The sequence below is a fragment of the Hippopotamus amphibius genome, chromosome 5 (assembly GCF_030028045.1).
Source record: "Hippopotamus amphibius kiboko isolate mHipAmp2 chromosome 5, mHipAmp2.hap2, whole genome shotgun sequence".
NCBI classification, from domain to species: Eukaryota; Metazoa; Chordata; class Mammalia; order Artiodactyla; family Hippopotamidae; genus Hippopotamus; species Hippopotamus amphibius.
This window is the reverse complement of record NC_080190.1, coordinates 69,443,440-69,464,924: the sequence shown is the minus strand read 5'-3', so window position 1 is coordinate 69,464,924 and position 21,485 is coordinate 69,443,440. Positions and strand designations below refer to the sequence as shown.

Below are 21,485 nucleotides of genomic sequence, written 5' to 3'. Positions count from 1 at the left end.
AAATTTATTCTTTAGGATTTTCAATGTAGTTAATCATATAATTCACCAATCTAGGCAGTTTCACGTTTTCATTTGTAATCAATATACTTTTTATTTTTTATATTATTATTATGATTATTGATTTACTGTTCTGGCCAGAACATCCATAACATTGTACTGCTTTAGAAAATGACACACACTTTGTTCCTAATCTTAGGGAACAGTGTTTTGTCCTTCATTTTAAGTACAGTTTTAAAGCTACTTTACTAGGTAAAAGTAGTAATTCAATGGTATGCTTTCGTTTCCCTCTATAGTGAAGAAACTAATGATATCATGTAGAGTAACAATGTAAGTGGTAGTGTAAAACAGGGACTTCAATGCATTTCTTGATTATACACAATATTCTCTTCACTATGTCTTCATTTCCTAATTGAATTACACAGATTTCTAATTGTACAAGATAACATGCTACACTGGTTAGCTCTGACACCATCATGAAGTTTCTCTCTGGCAGCTTGAGTGAGACTTCAATGAGAAAAACAACAGCTAGGTCCAGAAGACACATAAAGAAAAAATTTTTGAGATCATAAAGAAAAGACATTATGGACGATAATGAAAGAAGTTCAAAGAAATCGTCACAGTGCAAGTAATTTAAATTTAAAAAATTATATATGACTCCAGTGAAAGCTATAAATCTATCTACTCCTACACATACAGTGGAATTGGACACGAGATTTTTCTGGCTATATAAGCTGAAGTTTTACATTAAGCTATGTTACAATTCTAGAATCCATTTAAATGATTCATGTAAAGATGGCCCATGTAAACTGGGACGTGTAAATGGTTTTTTTAATTTGTTTTTCTTTGTTTTCTCAAAAATTAATTTCCATCAAGTGAGTTATCCAAAATATGTTCCTCTTCCCGGAAATATAGAGAACATAGAAAATCTAAATTTATGATGGCCCTGAAAGTCTTCACATTCATCTTTGGAAAGGTCTCTATATTTTTCATATGCTTTTGATAAGTCACATATGAAAATTCACAAAGGAAACAGAAAGTCTACATTCTGAATATCTGTTACAGGATGAATTTTTGCTGAATCTTTTCCTTTCTTTCAGAGTATTTCACTGCTGGCCACCCATATTAGTCTCTCACAATTCAATTATACCATCCTTTTAAAATTTCCTCTATTTCTGGTTAAGAACCTTTTACCAAAAAAATGAGCCATTGAGCCTCCTTGTATGTTTTAAGAGGTTAATAAAAACAATACGGAGAATTATAATGCTAGCTTAAAGTAATATAGGTTCAGGGGACTTCCCTGGTGGCACAGTGGTTGAGAATCAGCCTGCCGTTGCAGGGGACATGGGTTCGAGCCCTGGTCTGGGAAGATCCCACGTGCTGCAGAGCAACTAAGCCCATGAGCCACAACTACTGAGCCCACGTGCCTAGAGCCCGTGGTCTGCAATAAGAGGAGCCACCGCACTGAGAAGCCCATGCACCACAACAAAAGGCAGACCCCACTTGCCACAACTAGGGAAAGCCTAGGCACAGCAACAAAGACCCAACACAGCCAATAAATAAATAATAAACAAAATAAAAATTTATAAAAAAAAAGTGATATGTGTTCAAAAGCAAAACTGGCATTAAATCATCTATAATTCAGATACCCAATGTTAATAAACAAGAATATCTTCTTATACAATATAAACAATACCTTGAGAAAAAAATAATTCTTTCTACTTCACCCTTTCAAATTACTTTCTGGGTTTCAGCTTCATGTTGCTCCGTGAGCATATTTCTACAACTTCTATAACTAATATTCTTCAAGATATACAAAATAATAGGCAGCTTCAGTAGTACTAGTGATGAGGAAATTGAAACTTCCATACTTGTAATTGCTTACTCTCCTCTATCCTGCAAAGGCCTGCTGGCCACTCTCAGTTAAACAGTAAAATGAATTACTAAGAGTGATCAAATAAGGGAAGAATGTCTCTCAGGCACCCACCCCAAGCCTTTGTTTGAGACCCTTTGCACACAGACTTGTTAAGTGATCATTAACTTCAACCTGCAACCAATATGAGAATGCCAATTGTGACCTTAGTCCTGATAAGAATGGAATGTCCTGCTCCTAAAAGTTCCTGTTAGGACCCCCTACCACGTGGGTAACCTATGGCAACTCCGGCGCTCTGTAACTGCCCGTGACCTATAGTAATTTGTAGCCAATCAGTTTGTAACAATTACAGCTGTATGTTTTAACTTATATAAGGAGAAGACTCCCCTGAAACGGGAGCCCAGAATTTTGGAGCGTTAGCTCGTCTGGGTCCGCCGGCGTAATAAACCTGAGTTCTCCAACTCTCTGAGTGTGGTGCTTGGTTTCTCGTGGGATCGGTTTTCTGCAACACTAGTTCTATTCACAGTGGTAATAGCAATAGAAGCTATCTTCTTATGAGACTACTATTTACTAAGTACTTCATTTCTGTTAGCTCATTTTGTCAGCATAATAATCTTTTAAAGTAGGTATAATACCAAGTTCATTTTACAAAGGAGGAAACCGAGGCTTAGTGAGATTTGCTACTTGCTTTAGTCTTAACCATTGTATTATAAGGGCTCTTGCTGGGCTGTAGCGCACAGGCCTACAAGCCCTGTGTTCGCCCAGCTTCAAGACAAAGGAAAGAGCCAGGAGTCAGCAACAGAGACATCAATGGCTTAACGGGTGGGGGAACTTACATGTCTGAAGCAAGGTCCTGGAGCCACACCACACCGTGTGCGGGCAGGACATGGCGGCAGTCTTCACTCCAGGAAGAAAGGGAGATTGCCGGTTATAGGGGAATTGACCTCAGGTGGCCTCATTAGTTACCAGGGAAACCAGCAGAGGGGAATGCCCCGCACAGCCCCTTTTAATAAGAACAATCACTAGCTGGGGCCTGGGGCAAGTATGTAGGAAGGTGAGTGTGTGCTTAAGTTATAGGTGAAGCAGGCACTGGTCAGCAGGGGATGTACAGAGAGCAAAAGAACAGCCATCTTAAGTGGCCAGACCATACAGCTCTTAATCATTGCAAAATTTACACATAGATATTAAACACCAAACAGATAAAAAATATTAATACTCCCTATTCTCTGAGGTTAAGAATGAGAGTCTACAAACTCAATTGTCCACACACTGAATCCAGTGGAGATAGTAAATGTCACAGTATTTGACTCAGAAATTTTTAAAATAATCTAAACAAATGCAAGCATAGTTATTCATCAAAATAAATATTAAAGACAGGTATAATCATATTTTTGTAAAACTATAAAATATCTTGTTAGTATTTTATCATCTCAAGAGCCTTAAAGAAAGCTCATGAAAATTCAGGTATAAGATTGGATTCTGTAACACTCACACACATTCTCAAGAGCATAGCCTAGCCCTCCCTGAACTTGCATAATTATACATGTATTGCCTTAATGTTGATACTCTTTAGATAGTCTGAATAAAACACCAAATGTTTTGCAGTTGTAAGGTCAGGATATTGGTCGGCATTACATCTGACTTTTTTTTTTTCACATCTGACCTTTTAAAGAGAAGATTATACCAGATCAATTTTATTATCTTCTATGATAAAGGGACAAGCCTCAAAGGAAAAAAAAAAAAAAGATAGATTTTCATTAATTACACCTGACTTAGACTTCTATTTTCATCCTATAATCCAATTAGCAGTTAAGTACAAAGGTTTATGGGTCATCCTCCAAGCAATCTCTACAGAGTGCTGTACGGGTGCTACTAGAGGCTGTCTAGGAGACTGGGGGTGCAGGGATAGAGATGATGGACCTCTAGACTGTCCTGTATGGTTTCCAGTTCAGGATCTCTGCTTTTATATGTTTTTAATTTTTTTGGCCATAAAATGTGTTTGAAGAAAGAGTATCTTTACCTCAACATTCCAAAAAACATTCTTTCAAACCATACACTTACCAGTATGTTCTCAGCTGGCTGGAACATCAGATTCTAAGGGATCTTAACACTGATGCCCTTTGGAGCTATCCAGCAGGGACCAAAGGCCAATGTAATTTAATATTTTTATTAGTAATCTAGATGAAGGAACTAGGACTATAATCTCATATTTCTAGTTAACACGAATTTAGGTATGGTCACCAATCAAAGTTAAAAGCAACCTGATAAATTACATGAAGAATCATTTAGAAATATCATGAAGTTTACTAGCATTAGGATTTGGGGCCAAGAACAAACACATCAAATCAAAATGGAGAAGGCATACACAGGCAACAACAGTAAAAAAATAAAAACAAAAAGAAGTTATTGTCTATCCAATAATCATGGTGTTTAAGAGGGGAAAAAATAGGCTTACAGTAGTTGGCTGTATTAATAGCAGTAACATAAGAACATGTCTTCCACTTTGACATTGGACAGACTCTAATTAGAGTATGCTTTTTGATAGTTTCATTTGAGAAATTTGTTGAAAAGTTAAATAAGGACTAGTGAAGAACACAAAATACTAAATTATTCCCATGAGGAAAAGTTAAAAGAAATTGAAGTATTTACCTTGAAAAAGAGATGACTATAGGGACAAATTACTGCCTTCTAAGGCTGTTAATAATTACAATCGTTCTCTTACCCCAAAGAGGATTACTGCTTGTGAGGGATATATAGAAATAATGGCAAGACAATTTAATTTGTTATAAGTAAGCCATTTTGATAATAAGAAAAATTCTAAATACTAGAATATTCAAGTGAGAGAGATTCTAAGGCTTTTATCCCTAGATAGCTTTTGCAGAAAAAAAAAAAAAAAAAAAAAGCATTCCCTGCCCTGGTTCACCTGTGCTATTTCACTGTCTTATCTTCTCAAATTTCCACCAAGGGACACTGGAAATGTCAGGCTTTCACTCTTGTAAAGCTACCTCCTGAAGTTTATGTGTCTTGTTCATACTTTTAGTATTTCTCTCCTGGTTCCACCTATCCAGCTCTGAATTAATACTAGCCACTAGCCGACTATTCCACACAGGTAAGGCATAAAAATCTTTGTTAGAAGAAAATATTTGGCAAAGGTACTTTGCAGTTCGGACACAGTACTAGCACAGTACCACTGTTCCCAGACACGTATGAACAAATACTTTTAGGCTATTCATAAATATGTATTCTGAGGTTTTCTCTTTTACATGCATAACTGGCTTGTTGCAGGTTTTCCCAAGCTCTGAAGTGCTAGATCCCATGTCTTGACACCTCTAGACTTTCTCTTACAATTTCTTCCATAAGCATTCATCTGCCCTGCCAGGCTCCTTGACTTTCTCTGGCCCCTTTCCTTACAAGGTCCTCAGTTGGCTCCATTTTTATGGACTGCTCCACGTAACCTATAACATTCAGACCTGCCGATACTACTGATGCTCCACCCTTAGCTCCTCAGCACATCTGATTCCATCTCACAGTCTTACTAACAGTTAATTCTAGAGGCCTTCAAACTGAACTCTACTCACACTTACAAACTGCACTCACCAGTCCTTCTGACTCTTCCTAACTTTACTCCGCCTCAGGGTGGCTTTTTTGGTCCCAAGAGCTGGACTGGCCCTGTGGAAGGCTCTGGTAACACCTCTGAGGAGGGGTAGCCTTTAACCAAGGGTGAATAGGTGGATAAACTGGATTTTGTTTCCCTAAGGTAAGATAATTCTGAGGTGTGCTCTCTAGTACCTTCCTAGAGTATCCCAGGCTCAAGCCCCAGTTGTCTGCAGTGACTCCTAATCATGCCTTGTTGGTTCTCTGTCTCATTTTTTCCTAACTAGACTAATGTTAACACAAATACTTGACTCTGCCTCCAGGTGAACCAATTCTAAAATAACCTATCTCCATATCTCTACATGTGCATCTTCCAAAGAACTTCCATTGTTTTTTTGTTTTGTTTTTTTTAATAGCATTTAAAGAAAAAAACTCCATATTAACGTTTTGAGGATAAGCAAATAATCCCAGTCTCTGTATATGCAGTGTGCCCACAACAAATGACTCACTTTCTCACTCAGGAAGATGGTATACATTCTCTCAAACAGACAACTCTCAAACGTTTCTTGTTCCTGGCAGCTACAAGTGAGATTTCTTACAGAACACTCTGATTCTATGATCCAGAATGAGAGGGTTCAGCCATAGAAATACCTTGTTTTAAACACATTTTTCTATAAATTTCAGTATAGTGATGAGAAAGATCCACTCCTTTCTGCTCAAGAACAGAAAGCAAATTACTTTATGTATTGTTCTTTGGCTTTTGATCATGCTATGTGACACTTTAGCAAATTCTGCACACAACGAATTCTATCATTTCTGCACATGTGGCAGTTAAATGTGCTCATTTGCATAAGTTATAACCATATACATAAGTAGAAGTGTTGTTTGTGACAGCAGATCTGACTTTGGGGATACATATGAATTTCTAAAGTTCTAATGGATTTTAGCATTGACATTATGGCATAGACATAAAACATTTCTTGCAATCATTCCAGGCATTCCAGATGGGGAGGAGTGTTATAATAATTCAATGGAAGGTAAAGCAAACTTACCCGAATCATCATGACTGCACATCTGATATCATGAATTGTATCATAGATCTTCTTTGAGATGTCCACAAATTGATTATCATCAAACACATCCAAGGAGTTTTTACTTAAGGCTTCCAAGGCAACATTCACTTGTGTTACAAATTCAGGAATTGCTGTTAAAATGAATAAGAGAGAAAACTGTCCTATTTGTATTTTCAGATTTCTGGAGTTTCCAGGAAATGGAGAAACATATTTTTTAAACAAATACTTGATTAATAAAATTTCAATTATTTTTTAAATATAGGGAGACAAAATATTTTGGCAGGATAATCTTGAATCTCTGAAATGTAAAGGGAACCAAAGACAAGAAAGGCATCTTTATGGAAATATTTTAAAAGATTATCTTTCTCTTTTATGGCATTTTTGTTTTTACCAAGTCTGGAACCATATAATCATATTTCATGCTATCCAAAGAAATGACAAAAAAGAATTGGTGTGAGTAACTGTTGAAATTGTAAATTCAAAGATATTTAAAGAAAAAAAAATTGATTTGCTAAATAAAAGAAAAATAACTAAAGATACTAATTCTATCTCATAGAAATAATAAAAATATTGTAAATTTTCTTTTGACAAAGTATTTCTTCCTCATCAAAAAAGATTAATGAAAAGAAATTGGTGATCTTATATGCCAAATGTTTCAATCTAAAATAACACAACACTGAATGAGTGTAGAGACATTTAAATCTTAAAACAACCCCAGTATTAACCTGGGGTTAACACTTAGTTGAATGACAAAGACACAGAAAAATCAAGAATCTTTCACCGAGTCATTCTGCTAATATGACTATACCATATCATATTGAAGAAGTTTCTGCCCCATGTGAAGATGCAGGAAAAAAGCAGATTAATTTTTAGAGCAATGATTCTAAACCTGGAAGATATAAGTACTTTAATACAAAAATATTAATAAATATTATTTTTTCCTACATCCAAACCTCTATCTGCATGTACGGCATGCCCTCTCTTACAATCCTACCTGTCATGTTCTTGCTGTGGGGAAATGTTGGTGACATACATAGGTACCCATATTTTATCTAGTCCCTTCTTTCCTCCACCAACTAAAAAGTATCTTCTATACCCTAATTCTTACCCAGGATTATCCACTGTGCTTTTCTCTGTCCATTCTCTAGGTGTACCATCTAATAAAAAGGGGCACCTGGCCACATATGGCCACATATGATTATTAAACATTAATTTCATTGAAATTAAATCTAATTTAAAATTTAGTTTCTCAGTCACATTTACCACATCTCAAGTGCTCAATAGACACATATGGCTATTGAATACTGTTTTAAGAATGGCAATTTAGAAAGTTTCTACCATCACAAAAACTTCTGCTGGATAATACTATTCTATACTGAAATTTCATCAAATCACTGTCTCATTTTCAGTGAATGGGATAACAAAGGCAAGGAGAAAGCTAACTCACACCACTTTACCTAGAAGAAATAGTCCTGAACCACAATTCCCACTAATCTGAATATGATACCCAAAGTACCTCTCTAACCTGGACCTTTCCCCTGAATTCCAAAACTAGAAATCCAACTGTCCATTGCAAAATTCTACCTGAATTTTTCATAACACCTCAAATCCATCCTTTCTAAACCTAAACACATTCTTTTCTACCCGGAAAGCCTAATTTTCTTGTACTATTTTCTATCTTGATGCCCAGTCACCCATGAAAAATACTCAGGTGTCTTCTTTTGCCTCCTACACTTTTATACCCTTTATATCCAAATGTCCACTAAGTGTAACCTCCTCTACCATATAAATATATTTTAAATCCATTGCCAATGCAGTCCCACTGCCTCTAGCCATCACTGTCTCCTGCTTGAGTGCTCATCATAGTCCTAATGCCTAAGATCTTCTCATACTTCAGACTCAACCAAAGTATAATCTTATTGACAAAACCAACTCTTAGCAGTAAGTACAACAATGTCTATCACAAAGGAGATTCTCGATAAGTTGTTTTATTAGTGAGTCATGTCACTACACTGTTCAAAAATGTTCACTGCTTCCTTGAAACTTTTTTCCAAGTATATTGTCTGGCACATAGTACGAAGGTGAGTCACAAATTATCTGCACTCTGGCTGTAGAATTTATTTTAATTAACTTTTAGAAAAGACAAATACATCATTTTTCAACATAATCTCCTTGCTTTTCAATCCACTTTGGCCATCTGTCAACAAGCTTTCATATTCCCTCATTAAAAAATGTTTTAGGCTGAGCTGCAAGCCATGAATGCACCACTGTCTTCACTTCTTTATCAGAAGTGAACCTTCATCCTTGTAGGGCTGCTTTCAGGGAACCAAACAGGTGTTAGTCCAATGAAGCAAGATCAGGACTATAGGGAGGATGCTTTAACACTTCAAAATGAAGTTTTTGCAGAGTGTCGACAGTGTGGGCAGAAGAGTGCCAATGTGCATTGTCATGCAAGATCACAACGCCCTTAGCTAGCAGTCTTCTGCGTTTAATCCGAAGTTTAGACTTCAGCTCTTCAATTAGCATCTCACTGTAACAAGCACTGTTGATTGTTGAACCTTTTTCCTGGTAATGTTCCAATACTGGCCCTTGAGAATCCCAGAAGACTGTAAGCATCAATTTTTCACCTGATGGTTGACTTTTGAACTTTTCCTTGGTCGGGAATTGAAGATGTTTCCATTCCATACACTGCTCTTTACTCTCAGGCTCATAGTGATGAATCCACATCGCATCACCAGTAATGATTCTCTTTAAGAAACTTTCACCTTCCTTAGAATATCGGTCCAAATTTCGCTTGCAGATACCCAAACGCTTCTGTTTATGCTCTTCCATGAGTTGTTTCGGTACCCATCACGCACAAACTTCTCAAAACCTAAGTCTGTCGTGGATTACTCTGTTTTGAGGTGTTAAAGCACCCTACAGTTCTGATCTTTCTCCATCATACTTTCACCTGTTTGGTCCCCTGAAAGCAGCCCTAATGAGGATGAAGTTTCTCTTCTGATGAAGAAGTGAAGACAGAGGTGCATTCATGGCTCACAGCTCAGTCTAAAACATTTTTTAATGAGGGAATATGAAAGCTTGTTGACAGATGGACAAAGTGGATTGAAAAGCAAGGAGATTATGTTGAAAAGTGATGTATTTGTCTTTTCTAAAAGTTAATTAAAATAAATTCTATAGCCAGAATGTGGATAATTTTTGACTCACCTTCATAGATAAGTAATTAAATTAACTATGTAATCTAATGAGTTAATGAATGAATAAATATAATATATGAAAACAAGACAAAAATGTAGGTACACTGCAACATGTTCAGCTTGCATTTCAACATAATTTAGTTTTTGTTCATACTCAGGAATCTCCAAAAATATACTTATGTGGGCCTAGAAGAATATTCAACATATTTAATGAGTTAATCTTTACTTTTTATAGTGTTGAGAGAAGAGGAAACGCTTAAGAAAATGTGTCCAGTTATTTCACATTTCCTTAGATTCTTGGGGGGAACAGCAAACCCCCCAACAAAACTTCTACTCCAAAGAACAAGCAGCTCCTAATCACTTTGACATCTTCTATTAACCCTAAAGACAAAGCAAAATACAAAAAGATGTGGTCTCAAAACCTGTGGTGGTCTATCACTGACAAAACTCTATTCATAGTCTTATCCACTAAAAAAAATGTTTTTCTCACCCACCAAACAGGTGTGCCATGCAATAATAATTTAATTCTTTCAATCTACATCTTCAATCTGTTACTGCCTCTACAATTCGAAACTGTCCCCATCATCTTCTTATGTAGATCTTGGCCCCAAAAAGAGAGACAAGCATAAAATCATGTAAAGGTCTAGTTTTCACTGCTATGTGAGATAATGTGAGAAAGATTAAGCATATTTTAAGGAAAATGTAACATAGCCTTTTCATTATTGCAATGCGATTTCATTTTAACTCTTCTGGGGCCTCTTACTAATAAACTAATATTAGTTCCAATTAAAATAAAATCTTTGAGAAGCAAATGTTTAAGTTCTGAAGTACAGATGGAAACTACTACTTTTTTTCACTCTAACAGCATAAATGAACTATTCAAAGCTGATATGTAATACATTTCTCATTTCATTAGCTTAAACATCAGCTGTGGGTGTGCTTTATTCATACTATGGACATATGGTTGCGTGGATCAGAGTCAGAGTGAAATTTTTTAATGCTTTCAAGAAAATACAAAGTGAGTATAGTTAAGTAGCCAGTTAATGGTAATTTAGAAGGAAAAATAAATTGAGAAAGCTATCTCAAATCCATAATCTACCTATGCTTCAAGAAAAAAAGGTTTACACATAATATACCATCATGTTATACAATTATTGATCAAAGAGGGGGACACCTTAAACAAATTCACTCTAATCAATTGAAATGCCAGGTAGAATCAACTGTTCTGAACTTTGGAGTAGAATTATTAACAAAAGTGGCCTTTGGGTCAATACCTTGTCAGCTTCAAACTTAAAAGTATCTTGTCTATTTTATATTGCCAAATTTTAAGCCAGCCCTGAACTCAGAAGTCTATACTTTCTCTACCAACTTTATTCTGAATATGCAGAATAATAATATCCCTTGAGTGCTTACTCATCTTGGCACTGTGCTAAGCATTTTATATGCATTGTCTCATTTAATCCCCGCAGCAGCCCTGTGAGGCAGAAACTATTACTATCCTGATTTTACTGATGAGGAAACTGAGGTCAAACAGCTAATAAGTGGCGGGCTTGTGACTGAGTCTACGGAGCTTGCTCTCTGAACCCCAAAGCTGCACTGCCTCCTTTTGATAAGTAAAATGCTTTGGACTTCTTAATTTCAGTGCTCCTGGGGAAATAAATGTTAATTTTCTGGCAATAGAGCCAACTTCTGCCAGGCCTTGACTCTCTCTCTGGTAGTAACTCAAGAATATTTTATGCCTTCTCGATTCTTACTAAATTTATTATGTGCTTTTGAAAGTAGGTGAGGGTACATAATTATTGGATTAAGTAGGTCAGAAAAAAATTCAAACTCATTATAGGTAATCATCTCAAATGATGTCACTAAATTATATTTTCTATCATTAATAAAATGCAGATTACAACATTTCTAATTATACTATTATCTTTGAAAATTACCAATGATAGAGGAATTTGGCTTTGAAAATTCACGTAATGCTAAGTCATCATTTTGCTTCTACATTATGCTAAGTAAGTGGGAAGAAATTAACAATAGCAGAAAGTGCAATTAAGCATATGCGTGACTTGTAATAATGCCTCATACTCTTCATTTTTTAAATTTATTGAACAAACATTGATTACCAAGGTTTATAGTCCTTTTTCTAAGGAAGCTAATAGTATGTATCAGCACTGCATTTGGTCCCTCACCAATTATGTATCATAAAACTCAATAACTGGTGAGAATTTTTCTGTTTTTCAAATGAGAGAATCAAGGATCTGAGTGCTTTATGACATGTCACACAGTTAACAAAAGCCATACTTATGACCTCACTATTCTACTCTACACCCACCTTTCAAACATCTGGAATAGCTCAAAACAAACAAACAAAAACCCTAAAAAATAACAGAGAGAAATGACTTTGTTGTCATGGCTTCATGATACTGATAATTTTTCCCCTGTGGCGGAGATCTTTTTCCTACATACAAACTTCTGGATCACTTAATTAGCCTGAGGGTCCAGCTTTGGGTATCTCCTGTGACTGAGGGACTTAGCTGTTTTCCATAGAGCTTAATCTTGATGTTTCTCAATAATACATTAATATTCATAAATAATATTCATTTATTTAAATATTTTAGAAATTAGTCATGACTACTTAATGTAAAATTTAGCTTTATCACACTTTTCCTCACATCATTTTCAAACTTGTTAGCATCACAATAATTGGTTAAATGAATATAACTAAGTATATAAAGTTGGACCTGGACCAAGTAATGTTCTATGTAGATCTTAGCTTATTATGTACCACATTATTTTAATAGAGTTAACAAATTACCTCTTAAAAATTATTTTTGTTAGTTGTTTTTGTATTTCTTAGTATGAATTTCCAAATAGTTAAATTATCAATACAATTTCCTACACCATCAAACTTCTCAAAATTCATCCATTTAAATTTTTACCAGGTGTGATAGCCAGCACCCAGCATGACCTCTAACGGTCCAGCTGCCTGGTATTCATGTCTTAGTGTTCTCCTTCCCCACATTGTGCCAGATCTGTGTGCCAAATAGAACGTGGTATAAGTGATGGTATGTTATTTCATAGGCCATTTAAAAAAGACTTCAAGAATTCCATCTTGGTCATTCTCTCTCATGTATTGCTTGCTCTGGGGAGCTTTAGCTGCTATGCTGTGAACAGTGTTACACAGAGGCCCACATGGCTAGAAACTGAGGTTGCTGGCTAATAGCCAGTAAGGATATGAGGCCTCAGACCAGCAGCCATATGAGTGAGCTTAGATGTGGATCCTCTAGTTTCACTCAAGCCTTCAAAATAACTGCAGCCTCAGATGACATCTTGACAGCCATGTCATGAGACTGAGGCAGAATAGCTAAGTCACTCCTGGATTCCTAACTCTCAGAAAATGTAGAAGATAATAAATACTTGCTGTTTTAAGCTGCTAAATTTTGGAGTAATTTGTTATACAATGGATATGTACTACACTAAGAGACAGGAAAGACCTAAAAGAATACATTAGTTTTGCCTGTTTGGGTTCATTCAAATGGAATCATACTGTATATATTCTTCTGTATCAAGTTTCACTCAACATTAAACTTAACGTGCTTTGACTCATATTGCTGTAATTTAGATTACTCATTTTTATTACTATATAGTAGTCCATTGTATAATTATACCACAATTTATGTATCCAATTTATTTATTTATTTATTTATTTATTTATTTATTTATTTATTTATTTATTTATGGGCATCTGGATAATTCCAGCTTGGGACTATTATACACAGTGATACTATGAACATATTGTGCATCTTTTGGTACTAGGAATATATGTACATATTTTCAGAGAATTTACATGCATATTTTCAGGGACTATACCTATCAGTGGAATTTCTGAATCACAGAATACATTTTTATACCATGTTAGTAGACACTAAAGTAGTTGGAACACATTTTACTCCTATCAGCAGTGCCTGAGAGTACTAGTTGGTTTATATCCTCACTAACACTTGGCATATTCCAGCTTTTACATTTTAGCCTTTCTGAAGGGTATATTTCCATCTTCCCTTTTAATATATGATCGTGTGTGTGTGTGTGTGTGTGTTCTGCTGATTAAGCCTCCGGACTACTTTCATTTTTCATCTATTCTCCTGTTATTCTTGAGTTTGAACAGTTTAAATTTTCTTCTTTTAGAGCTACTCCAGCATCTTATCTATTGCTCAAGATCACTCCTTAACCACTTCAGTTTCTGCTATCAAGAAAACACACATTAGAAAAGAGTGAAAGAAAAATAAAGAAGTAAAGGAGCTCCATGATCTGTATCTCTAACCAAAAGCAGATCAGTGTGCAGGGGGTATCCTGAGCCATAGGAACAGGGAAATGTGAAAATTTATAAACATAAACCTCATTTAAAGTGTATTTGGGAGGCCAGAAGGGGCAGCTCTCATACCCTACCTCTTGATATCACTGCAGACCCAACAGGAAGAAACATACCTTTGCCATCTCTGAAAGGAAGAAGGTTCCTATTTTAGTACCCAGCAGGAGGAAGGAAGAAATTCTCCTTGCCTGGCAATAGCCCAGCCAATGAGAGACTGTCACAACTCTGCCAATGAAAAGCCCTACACTTCAAACTCCCATTTTCCTCCAATGGACATTTTGTTTATAACAGCCCCACCCTACTCTTCCTTCTGTATGAAAGAATATTCCTCTCCTTTGTTTTCCAGACCTGCCTGTGGTTTGCCATAGATTCCATGTCCTGAGTTGCAATTTTTTGCTGGTCCTGAACAAACTCATTTTGCTGGTAAAATAACTGACGGTTTTATTTTTTTAGGTCAATAGAAATGCCTAGTGGAAAAACATCTTTAAAGATGCTGAGGTATGTAGATAGAATGGGAAGGCATTTAGTTGGAGAAACATATTTTTCTTTGACCTGTGGTGTTGAGGTGGTCCTTCACATGTTGCTGAGGATTTCTTAGGTGAGAATAAAAACAGTTGATCTCTGCTCCCAGACTCCAACTCTCTCTGTCCAACTGTCTATGAGTATATGCCTGAGTAGAGTCCTTTTCCTAATTCTGTCTACCTGGTAACTTTCTACCCACTCTTCACATTTAGTTTAGTTATCAGTTCCTCTGTGAAACTTTCCCTGATCACCAACTCAACCACACCTCTAGCTGTTAGGCAATCTTGTCTCTTGGACTTGCTGACACTTCAGACATACATTTGCTAAAGATCCTATGTCTCTAACTGTACGTATTTTCCTAGACTCAGTCACTTTCAAAAACCTGACAAAGAGCTCTTTAAATCAGAAACTCTGTCAAGTCACCTTTGTTTCCTTAGGAAAGTGGTAGGTATCAGAATCAGAATTCAACATCAGGTACTCAGACTCAGAGCCTGTACCCATACCACTATATTCTACTGCTGGATGCAAGGATAGCCATGCTGAGACACATCCTCAAACATTAAGGAACACTGAGGGTAAAGAGGAAAACTAAATCTTCAAGAGAAAAAAGGTCATCTATAAGATATTAAAATCAGATTGGTATTAGACTTTTCATGAGCAACACTGGATACTGAAATGAAAAATGCGAAGCGATGCATTCAAATTCTAAGGAAAAATTATTTCAAAATTAGGATTCAAAACTCAGCCAATTCATTAATGAAGTGAAGAGTAGGAAAAAGTTTTTTTCAGACATGCATGTACACAGAATATTTAATTTCCATGAACTCTTCATTAGGAAAATACTTGTCAATAAACTCTTACCACAAAAAGTGAATCAAAAGAGCCAGGTATGGGGCTGAGGAAATAGCGGAGTTGGAAAAGCAGTCAGAAATACCTGTGTGTCGTAGCATGGAAACAATGAGTAAACAGTAGTTACTTTTGAGACCTGGGGTTCTCACTATGGAATAAGAGAGGTACTACTACGGAATGTGATAAGACAAAGAACGTGATAGGATGGGATGGCATTGGAGGTGTCATCACGAACTCATGATTTCATATATAGAAATGTATTACCTTTTGTGTAAGAATGAAGAGGACATATGAAAGCACATTTTAATCTGCTTATTTTCACACACATTAAAAAAATGTTCTATGAAAGATAAAGAAATAGGGAAACTTGTTATTTACAAGGGATGCTAAGAATAGGGTAGAAGGAATATAAGAAGAGAGATTAGTCTCTGAGAATATGTTTTGTATATTTTTAACTCTTGTAAGCATATTAAGGTTATACAATTTCAAAAATATAAAATTGACAACAAGGATATGGGCAGGGGAAGGAAGCCTAAAACCAAACGGAAATAGCAACAAAGGAACAAATGAATTTGTTTTGAATTTTCAAGGTGTGTATCATCAAGTTGCCTACACTTGACTATCTAAAGCTGTGCTGTCCAATCCACTAGCTGCTAGAAATATCCTACTATTTAATTAAATTCACATTAAGTTGATGCAAATTAAATACAATTAAAAATTTACTTCCTCGGTCACTCTAGCTCACCACATATGGCTATCATTTTAGACAGTGTAGATATAGCTCAGTTCTATCCTTGCAAAATGTTCTGTTGGACAGCACTGTTCCAAATCCTTGCAATCAAGCATTTGTTGAACACCTGTCCTCTGTAGGACACTGGTTTAGATACTGGAAGAGTGATATGAGTATCATCTGTGCAGTTTTTCTATATATACTTTACCAATATGAGTTATAAACATTTGGGGAAAAAACCCTCTTTGGCACCTAGAATTGTCCTGGGCCACTGCAAAATTGTGTCAGATTCTATTTACTGATACCATTCTTAGCTTTGTTGGTCAACATATATTCACCTTTGTATAAATATAGATGACTACCTAAACAAGAAAATATACGTTTTGTTTGTGATTTGAGAAATTATAGATGATATCTTTGATTAGTGTGTTAAGCCCATGAGGGTTATGGGATTTCATATCTTCTGAAATTATACTGATTGTAATATATGTTAAAAATGTTCTGGAATTTCAGTGCCAATTTGATATTTTTAGCTTGACAGAATTGTCTTTATTTTTAGTGAGTTATAATATTACAGTGAAAGAGTAGAGACTCAAGCTTATTGATAGTAGTGATTTCACTCTCCCTATAGTAATTCAATATCACATGGTTTGTAAGGGCTTCCTGTGTCTAAGTGTACAATATTAAGATTTTTAAAGAGCAAATTCATTTTTCTTATATCTGATATTCATTTATCTTGAACCTTCTTACCATTATAATCAATATATAAAAAATTTCACGGAGCCCAGATTAATATGATTTAAATATATATGCATCTATAATTCATGCAATATATTTTTCTAGAAAGTCAAAAATTGATTGTGAACTTCTTGAATGAGGGACCCTGTTATATTGAATTACTCCTTTTACTAATATTTCTTGAACAAATGAAGAAAACTGATATTTTAAATGCAGCAGGGAAGCTTTCTATTTAAGGCAACTGAAGTGACTTCTTTTATAAATATTTACCCCTTAAGCTCTTTTTTTTGTAATGCTGGATTTATGTACATTGGTTACAAACACCATTTTAAACAAGTCTACTGAAGTAAATCAAGATTTACAACTATGCTGAAATTTTTAAAAATAGTTACAGAAATCCAGAAATCTCTGTATCAATGTAAGCTAGGATTGTGGAAGGCTAGCCAATTTTTTTTTTTTTTAAGGAGCTAAAATTCTTTTGTACAATGAAGAAACTGGGCTACTTCTTTCTATTTTATTTTTTTTTAATTTTTGTGGCAGCACCATGCAGCTTGCAGGTCTTAGTTCCCTGACCAGGGATTGAACCCACACCCTCAGCAGTGAAAGTGTGGAGTCCTAACCACTGGATCACCAGGGAATTCCCTGGTCCACTTCTAGCATAGACACTCTCTGGATCCATAGGTCTAGTCACAATCAGACATGCACAGTGTTCACTTTTTCTGCCTATATTTGGTTAGGCAGGAAGACACTAAAAAAATAAATGAATGGACAGGAGGAGAGCAGATGTATGGACAGATGAATGGATAGTAAAATAAAGTGTGGGTTATTGGAAGAAAAGATAGGTGTATAGAATTATGGGTGTAAGAACGTGTGACTGGATGGAAGGAGAAATTAATCTTTATAACTTGCCTACTTCCAAAAAAAAAAGAATTCAAGGAAACTCAAAAAGAGAGGCAAGAGTACAATAAGCTTTTAAAATTTAAAACAAAGCCAATATAACAAGGAGCCACATAATGAAAGTTAGGGAAGACAAGCATAATTACATTAAAAATTCTAGAGTAAGGTATAGCAATGAAGTATAAAACTGCTCTTCTGCATTCAAGGCAAAAATGAAGCAATGAGTTGCATGGTTCATATTATTTACTAAAATGGAGCTGAAAACTTAAAAGTTTTCATTGGGAGAGACTTAAAAAGATTTTCCTCTTCAACACTACATGTTAAGGGGAATGAATGTATCACTTAGGTCTTTATATTTTGTTATTAAATAACAAAAAATAGTCTTCACAAATAGTGTTACGAAATGTAAAAGCATTCTTTTGTAAGACTATTTCTTTTATACAATATTATCATCATCTTCAAAAAAGTTAAAGTCCTGGAATTTTTTGGTTTGCACCTTTTTGGATTTCTATGATATGATACAAAAATAGGACTTCGAGAATTTTGATTCTAGAGAGAAATTTAATGGATAAATGAATAAATAATCTCAGCATGACTTTTGACAGGAGAGAATCATACATTATTTGAAATTTGATGTCAATAGTGAGTTAGTTCTTGAAGGATGGGAATTCAGGGTTATCAGAGAAAAGAACTTCCATTTGTCTTAGATACTAAGTGCTGATAGGGTAAATTGATATATCCTTGTGAAAATGTAAGTTACTTGTATTCTTGCTGCAGAAATTCTGATCTGGATCTCAAATATGATAACCTATCTGAAAGTGACCACCACAATATCTGATGTATACTGAGGTCCCAGAATAATAGCAGACCAACATTTATTGATTACTTACTAAGTACCAGTAATCATGTGAGTGCTTTATCTACATTGAAATCAGTAAAGTGTGATGGTGACATATCTAGATTTGCAGTCAAACTTCCTAGTTCGGGGTCACTTTCTTTGCATTTTATTCTCATTGTGTTCTCTGGAGTTATGCAAAGCTGTAGATAAGAGCAAATAGTATAGTCCTTCCACGGTAAACTTTAATCTGACACAGTGCTTTTTGAACTTGGCTCCACATCAGAAACACCTGGGGGGCCCATTAAAACACAGAGGACTGAGTCTTACCCACAGAGTTCCTGATACAAAAGTCTCATGTGGAGCAGAAGAATTTGAATTCTAACGAGTTCCCAAGTGATATAATTCTACTGGTCCAGGGATCAAACTTTGAGAATCACATGTAGCAGATGTAATTGGTTGGCTCCCCAATACTCATTATTAACATCCTTGTTTAAAGAAACATGAATTTGTTCAGTATCCAAACAGCAGGAAGGTGATGTAGTTCTCAGCTTAGAGAGAAATTCTGATTATTACTCAATAATTTCCTTTGTCAGTGATTGGTTTTTTTGTGGGTTTTTTTTTGTATTTTATTTTATTTTATTTTTGGCACACGGGCTTAGTTGCTCCAAGGCATGTGGGATCTTCCTGGAGCAGGGATCGAACCTGTGTCCCCTGCATTGGCAGGCAGATTCTTAACCACTGCACCACCTAGGAAGCCCTCAGTGATTGGTTTAAAGAGAACCTGACACCCTGTTCTAGCCAATGAGATTTAGGGAAGTGTATTGGGGAAAAGTTTCTGAGAAAGGTATTCACGCTCAATGGGAGATACCGGAAAGATGGTCCCTTTTCTTTCTCTGGACATTTTCCTGTCTGGATGTGACTCCTAAGAACTGCTGTGGTCATCTTGCAACAGAGAAAGCTGGCATATTGAAATAGCAGAGAAAAAAAATATATGTATCTCTATTAGTGTTAATGAACTGCTGAATTAAACAACTCTGGACTTCTTGATATATAAACCTGTAAAACTTTCTGTTACTCATAGTTTGAAGAGGTATTAAATGTAATACAATTTAATCCTAAAAATAATCCCACTTTAAAGATGTGAAAGGGAGATCTTGACAGCTGCCCATATTTATAGTTAATAGTTAACAGAGCCAACTTTTATACAAAATCCTGCTGACTCCAAAGCCTGTGTTATTCCCACTGTTCTCCATACTGATGGATATGTTTTGAGGGGTTGGTTTATTTTAATTGTTCTGCCTGAGTGATTTTTTTTTCTTTAAGCTAAACAGGAATAAAAGGTATAATTTAACACAGATGTTTGAGATCACTCTATTCCATATATTTTTAAATTCAAATGTTAGGAGGAAAAAAGAGAGGAAGGTTTAGTATTATATTTAGCAATGAACAGGCTACACCAAATATGCCCCCATTAACACTAGAGGGTTCTCTTTTATACTTAAGTGTCTTAAACTTAAAAGCTGTCTTTATGGTTTGTGATATTAACTCAATAACAAGGACATCCTATGGGATGATTACATTTAAAATACTAAGAGAATCTTCAGAAAAGAAACATACAAATGAAAAATGAAGACATAGAATATCAGGGATTTTGGAATCAAGATCAAACACCAAATCCCAAATGGCCATTTCTCTTTTACAATAGAAAATATGTATTGTGCACACTTACTTTAAAAAATCTTTATTGAGTTCTCTAAACATACCTAATTGACCCCATTGTATAATTTTTAAAAAATCTTTATCCTGTGTTGCTTAAGAGCAGAATTATGTATTTCCTATATTTTAAGTCAAATTACATTGTTCTTTGTGATAATTGAAATGCTGACTGTTAACTATGCTGTTGGTAAAAATAAAGTATTTGAATTAGATGAGACACATCCATTATTTCTCGTACATTCCATTTACTACCTATACAAAGAGAACTTCCAAATCGCTACATTTAGCTCACTTCTCTCCCTAGCCTCACATGTGTGGTCTTCAATATATCTCAAACTGCATACACTATAATTAACCTTTTCAATTCAACTTATACAAAAATGAAGTCATCACCTTCTTCTAGCAAATTTGCTATCTTTCTTGTGTTTTCCATCTCAGTAAATGTGATCACCATCTACTCAGGGCCCTAAACAAGAAGCCTGGGAGTCATTCTTGCCTTTTCCCCTCCATCTCTATCTCCCCTCTCTCATCAAATATGGTTATTTTTTGCATCCTGTATAATTCTTGAATTGGAATTCTTTTGGGAACCCCATTACCACTGCGCTAGTTCAGGTCTTCCTTATCAGATCTCATGTTGACTGAGCTGATAGCCTCCCGAACTCTTCTACATGTATAGTCCTCAGATCTAGCCATCCCACTACTGCCACGGTTGTCATTCTAACCGTCAGTACTCACCACTTCTCTGACCTGGTAAGACCCCTTGGTGGACCCTTAATTGTTGAAAGGATGATGTCCAAATTTTTAGTCACAGAATTCATTGCCTCCATTTTAACCCATTCCTCCTCCCTTAGATCCATCTCTAGAAATTTCATATCTGTCATTGTACATCTTGAACATTCAAAACAGCTTATAGCCTTCCCAACAAGCCAGCTTATTTACACTTCTCTATATTCGTTCATTATTAGGAAATAAGGTATGCCCTTCTTCATATTCCTCATTACAGTAATCTCCTCTTTTTAAAGAGTTGACACAGATAATACATGTTCAGGGAGCCTTTTGTGACTTTTCCTTTCTTCTACCTATATCTCAGATTGGATT

General features: G+C 35.5%; 1 protein-coding gene across 1 annotated transcript in view; it reads right to left on the bottom strand.

Annotated features, from left to right (window-relative positions):
- The window catches only part of CTNNA3 (catenin alpha 3), a 1,725,716-nt gene that overhangs the window by 321,119 nt on the left and 1,383,112 nt on the right, over nucleotides 1-21,485 (bottom strand). Inside the window, exon 13 of the mRNA XM_057737480.1 lies at nucleotides 6,517-6,668. Within this exon, the coding sequence (XP_057593463.1) occupies nucleotides 6,517-6,668 (152 nt within the window). The remainder of the gene's footprint in view (nucleotides 1-6,516; nucleotides 6,669-21,485) is intronic.